This window comes from Bos indicus, chromosome 10, assembly GCF_029378745.1.
Source record: "Bos indicus isolate NIAB-ARS_2022 breed Sahiwal x Tharparkar chromosome 10, NIAB-ARS_B.indTharparkar_mat_pri_1.0, whole genome shotgun sequence".
Classification (NCBI taxonomy): domain Eukaryota; kingdom Metazoa; phylum Chordata; class Mammalia; order Artiodactyla; family Bovidae; genus Bos; species Bos indicus.
In genome coordinates, this window is record NC_091769.1 from 73,649,903 (window position 1) to 73,656,216 (window position 6,314).

Here is a 6,314-nt window from a genome sequence, read left to right on the forward strand (position 1 = left end):
TTTTAGCTTTTTCCCCCATTCTAAGTTATGTGTAGTATGCTTACTTATATTTGAAAGTGCATATCTGGATAATCACAGTAAATCCCAATAGTATGCCTTGTTCATAGTGCTGACATTGTTATGCTGTTTAATTATGATTGTAATCTATAGGATCATAGGAGTGCTGGTAAAGCACAAATTCAGTGCTGAAGTCAAATCAAATAGCAGATTTGGGCAAAGTACTAAAGCCACTTGTGCACATTGCCTACTAAGAACACAAATGAATGAGGCAGTTTCCTGCCTCCAAGAAGCTTTAAGGGACTATGCTGCTGCTGCTAAGTCACTTCAGTCGTGTCCAACTCTGTGCGACCCCATAGACGGAAGCCCACCAGGCTCTGCTGTCCCTGGGATTCTCCAGGCAAAAACACTGGAATGGGTTGCCATTTCCTTCTCCAATGCATGAAAGTGAAAAGTGAAAAGGAAGTCACTCAGTCGTGTCCGACTCTTAGCGACCCCATGGACTACAGCCTACCAGGCTCCTCCATCCATGGGATTTTCCAGGCAAGAGTACTGGAGTGGGGTGCCATTGCCTTCTCCGTTAAGGGACTATTTAAATAACCAGAATGGTCAGATCTAGGGGAGAGGAGCAGTTTTGAAAGACAGAATGCAGAGACAAAATGATGATGGAATTGAATTTTGAGTTTCTCACATAAATTTACCAAGTTACATATTGAGAAGGATACCTCAGCAGAGAGAGTAGAGTAGTGAGCCAGAAATGAATAAGGTATTATGCTTCTGAGTAACTACACTGTGGCTGAAGAAATGTGGGAAATGATGAGGATGAAGAGATGGGCAGGAAAACTAGTTAAAGGAAGGTTTCACCTGAATAATTAGACTTTGTGAAGTGTACATTTGATGGGATTTTAAGGACATAATATCAGAGCTCTTACTTTGAAAGTATCATTGAGGTAGTAATTTGAGGGCAACATTAAATGAATGTGACAGTGAAGATTAGTTCAGTCAATGATTCCTAAATTTCACTGTGTATAATGCACATTCTGGGAGTTTAAAAAAACCCAGATTTGGGGGCTCTACTTCAGATCTACTGAATCAGATTTACAAAGATAGAGCCCAGAAGTTTGAAATGTTGACTTTCCCAGGTAATTACAATGCTCCTTGACTGGCATTTGCGAATATTGCATTAAGTAACTACTTTAGTAGACTAAGGGGGAGGCTGGCTATGTTCCATGAGTTCTCTTCTGCTTATCACTATATTCCGAGTTCCTACACAGTGCATAGTACTTGATATATATTCAATAAATATTTGTTGAATTAATAGTTCTTGAATGAAGTTTATTCTGAGGTTCAGGAAGGTCACTTCCCATCTAGTGTTTTGGTTCTCTAAAATATTATGACAATTAAATACATATAATGAAAGCATTGTATGTATGTGAAAGCAGTACACAGTGCCTAGCACATAGTAAGTGCTCAGTAAGTGTTTGGTGGCGGGGGGGATTCTCTACATCTTTTCTCTCATGGTACTTTATGTAAATAAGGTATCTTGGAAATTGGCTTATGCCTGGCCAGATCTCCTGAAGTATGTATGCAGATTGGTTTTACTTTGGGGAGCTGAATGTTATGCAAATAAAACACCAACAAGATATTCAAATTAAGTACAGAGATACTCCTTTGTACAAATTAAAAATAAAGTCTAGTGAGAGTATATGAGGTAGATTGGATAACTGATTCTCTCCCCTTAGTGGTTGGCAGTACCAATTAAAAGTTGTTTTGCTTTAAGAGGTAGTTAGTGGGGCAGAAAGAGGCCTTGCCTTTCGATTAGAAGTTTGGATTTACAAGCAGACTCCAGAAAAGAGTTCCTCTGAATAGTTGAGGATCAGGTTCTAAATTCCAAAGCCAATCCCTGTACCTCCCCTTTATGTCTTTGGAGATGTGAAGAAAACCAATTTTGAACTTTATAATAATGGTCTGGACTTATAAGTACTTATCTTGGTAATTAAAATAAGTTTCTGAGAGGCAGCATAGTCTAGTGTTATTTAATACCATGGTTTCTAGAGTCAGACTGCTTATTTGAATACAGGCTTACCATTTATTAACTACGTAAACTTGGGTAAACTGTTCACGTTCCATTATCTGTAATACAGTGATGATATAATAATTTAAGTTCAGTTCAGTTGCTCAGTCGTGTCCAACTCTTTGCGACCTCATGAATTGCAGCACGCCAGGCCTCCCTGTCCATCACCAACTCCCAGAGTTCACTCAAACTCACGTCCATTGAGTCGGTGATGCCATCCAGCCATCTCATCCTCTGTCGTCCCCTTCTCCTCCTGCCCCCAATTCCTCCCAGCATCAGTCTTTTTCCAATGAGTCAACTCTTCGCATGAGGTGGCCAAAGTATTGGAGTTTCAGCTTTAGCATCATTCCTTCCAAACAACACCCAGGACTGATCTCCTTTAGAATGGACTGGTTGGATCTCCTTGCAGTCCAAGGGACTCTCAAGAGTCTTCTCCAACACCACAGTTCAAAAGCATCAATTCTTTGGTGCTCAGCTTTCTTCACAGTCCAACGCTCACATCCATACATGACCACTGGAAAAACCATAGCCTTGACTAGATGGACCTTTGTTGGCAAAGTAATGTCTCTGCTTTTGTATATGCTATCTAGGTTGGTCATAACTTTCCTTCCAAGGAGTAAGCGTCTTTTAATTTCATGGCTGCAATCACCATCTGCAGTGATTTTGGAGCCCCCCAAAATAAAGTCTGACACTGTTTCCTCATCTATTTCCCATGAAGTGATGGGACCAGATGCCATGATCTTCGTTTTCTGAATGTTGAGCTTTAAGCCAACTTTTTCACTCTCTTTCACTTTCATCAAGAGGCTTTTTAGTTCCTCTTCACTTTCTGCCATAAGGGTGGTGTCATCTGCATATCTGAGGTTATTAATATTTCTTCCAGCAATCTTGATTCCAGCTTGTGCTTCTTCCAGCCCAGTGTTTCTCATGATGTACTCTGCATAGAAGTTAAATAAGCAGGGTGACAATATACAGCCTTGGTGTACTCCTTTTCCTATTTGGAACCAGTCTGTTCCATGTCCTGTTCTAACTGTTGCTTCCTGACCTGCATATAGGTTTAAATAAGTTAAATAAGTTAATAGTTGAAAAACGTTTAGAATACCAATGTGTACGTAGTATGTACCATGTATAGATGTTTAGACTCAAAGCTGCAGGCCAAAATGCCAACTAAAGAATGAAAATTTCCTTGGTATTTCCTCTGACCTGAGGAGACATGAAGAAGTACTGGGCAGTGAAAACAGTGAGATACACAATTTTTACCTAACAGCTTGGCAAAAATTAGAATGATAAAAAAGATCCATAATATTGATATATTATGCGCAGAAATAATATGCCCAGAAAACATGGGCAAATAAATGCACACATTCGTGGTTTGGCAGAGACAAAAAAATGGAAACAGACTGTTTTGGAAAGGATAATTTAAATGCCACATCCTTTAGATCATGGAATTTCACTTCAGAATGTCTATCTTATATAAATACTTACACAAGAAGTGCAAAACAACAACTTGTACCTTCAAGGTCAGAAAGAATATTTAAAGCAGCAAATAATAGAGTTGATTTTTAAGAAATTTATACATTAACTTTATTAGAAATGTCTGATCATCTGTTAACATTTTGAATGATTATGATCTAACTTCAGTTCTTAAAGTCATTTACAATTAGGAATGCCAACAGGCCTTTCTTGTGCAATTAGTAGACAATACAGATGAATGAACATATGCAATTATTTTTTATTCTTACTAATCCGAAGAATAATTGTCATTCTCTGTAAAATGGCTACTGCTTATTCATGAACTCTGTACACAAGAAACTGAATAAGACTGTAGCTATAAATGTATTTCCTATACAAAATCATATGAAGGTATAACTGTAAGCTTTTTGTCCAGTACTGTATGTTAAATAATAATGAAATAATGAAATAATAAGTATGTGAAAACTAGAGTATCACAAAGATTGAGCTGTATTGCTGGTTTACTCAAACATTGATTCTAAAATGGTCATGGAAATGGGCAAGCAAACTATTCAAAAGACCGAATTTTTACTGTACTCTTGACTGATTTCTAGCATGACTATCAGATTATGAATGGCACCTTATGCAGACATATTAATGGCAGAACTTTACTTGATCTGTACTTAATAAAAACAACATAGATGGAATTTATAATTTAGAGAAAAACGGTGCCCTTATTTGCATGCTAAAAATCTGCCTGTTCTGGTCTACAAAAGTTGTATTGTGCCATCTAAGAATAAGTAAGTAAATAGTACAGGATTCTCCTTTGTGGAACCTAGACTCCATGTTCTACCAGAAGTACTATAATTCTATGAGGTATGACCTGATAAAAAGAGCCTTCCTGTGAGTAGACAAGAAACTGGGCAGTTCAGATGCTGAAACTTTATTAAGAGTTTTGGAAGTTTTAGTTTTAACCTGAGAAATGTTTTAAGAGCTCCTATAGTCACATGTGAAAAACACCAGATAAATTTCTTCATTAAATCTTTATTACAGGTCTCCTGATTGCTTTATGTCTAGATTGATTATGAATAGAAGATATACTGATTTTCATCACCTTCTTCATCTAACTTAGGTTTGTCAACTCTTGAGGTATCATATTACTTTTTTGATAAGGCTTATTTTTTTTTTTTCTAAAAACTTGGCTAATGCTCAAATTCCTGTTCTCACAGTCTTCACTAGCTTATACGTTGTCCTTTAAATGTTTTTTCCAAACTGTCATTTGTAATGGATTTGTCTTATAAACTTAGTTGCCATATCTTGGACAATCATTATCTTCAAAGTTCTGAACAATACAAATATTTCTAAAAGTATGGAGATAATGCATCATGATGGTTAGCTTGATCAGATGCCCTTTAAAAGCATATAATATGTAATATAAGGATTTGTTTTTCACCAAGTATTTCAGTTGGGCAGTAATTTGTTGGTAGCTTAGATTTGGTTGAGTAATTAAATGAAAGAGGGCTTAGTAAATCTGATGGAAGTTTCTGGTAAAATTCTGATTACCTGGACTAAATATGGCATTTGAACCAATATCCATGTTTATCATAAGATCATTGATTATCACTCTTTTGTTGTTGTTGTTGATTTTACTTGAACCAGATAGGAATCTGTTTCCCACTGCCATTTCTGCCTCTTACCTGCCAATCCATAAGTGTAAAGAAGTGAGAGAAGCAGTATCTGAGATGTTAAACTTTTATTATTGTACATTTAAAACATCTACTTAAAGTCAATGAGAACAGTGAATGCAAATAAAAAAATGAAGTTTTAGACTGAGGACATTGTCAGATTTTCATGTTAGCCTAAGCATGTAATATATTTTTGTGTTTTTTTAAAAAAATTCTACAGCATTGAGATAATCCTGATTCACAAATACCAAGTTATAAGTAGTAATATTTTTTAATAGCTCACCTTAAATCTCTAGATACTCAAGTTAAATTGATCTAGATGCTTGAATTGAACTTTTTCTATCAAAGTTCACTTACTAATAATAGCAAATATTCACATGCCTTATGAACGTGTAAAAGTCAGATGAGCACACAAACTTGAGCAAGTGCTAAAACTATCACCACTGTTGTCACAAGGCAGATGCTAGAATTTCGCTTTTTATTATACAGCTTAACAGGAGCATACTCTGAGGAGGACCTTGCTTGTTTTTGGGCATGTTACTTCTGTGATTGAATCTTTGTAGCTTTGCAGATTGCTGGAGGGCGAAGAGATTTACCTGGAAGCAATTATGTACTTAGTTCGTAGAATATAAGGAAGATTAACTGAAATAATGCTGGGAAGATCCTTAACATACTGCTCAGTGCTTAGTAAATGGTAATGGTTATTTTCAACATTTAATAAATAATTGACTTAATTGGATTAGGTTGAGGGTCATAGGAGAGCAGCTATTTGAGGTAGAAGCCACATTTTGCATTAAGAAGATAAAGCCTTGTGGAAGAGCAGAAAAGTAAATAAGAAAACACCTACATTCAAATCCTGTCTGCTACAGCATGGCTATTTTTAACCTAATGAATCCCAGATTCCTAATATATAAAATAGGGATAATATTTAATCTATTTACAGATTGTTTTGAGAGAAGTAGTACAGGATAATATTTGACATGTAGTAGGTATTAATAAACAATAGCTACTAAAGAAGCAGCTAAGGCCAGAACCAGGTTAGCCTTGTCTACCTTCAGCTGGGTCAGGAGGAATAGATAATGCTACAGTGATGCAAAGAAAGATGGTTC

At 36.3% G+C, this 6,314-nt stretch overlaps 1 protein-coding gene across 3 annotated transcripts in view; it reads left to right on the forward strand.

The window, feature by feature from the left end:
- Window positions 1-6,314, forward strand: part of HIF1A (hypoxia inducible factor 1 subunit alpha) — a 44,902-nt gene that overhangs the window by 13,773 nt on the left and 24,815 nt on the right. For 2 of the 3 annotated variants that reach the window (XR_011568948.1, XM_070797696.1), the window contains exon 1: window positions 5,762-5,899. The exons of the other annotated variant lie outside the window; for it this stretch is intronic. Coding sequence is in view for 1 of the 2 variants with exons in the window: in XM_070797696.1 (XP_070653797.1) it covers window positions 5,856-5,899 (44 nt within the window). In the remaining variant the exon portion in view is untranslated. Of the gene's footprint in view, window positions 1-5,761; window positions 5,900-6,314 lie in introns of those variants that run through there. 3 annotated transcript variants of the gene reach the window in all.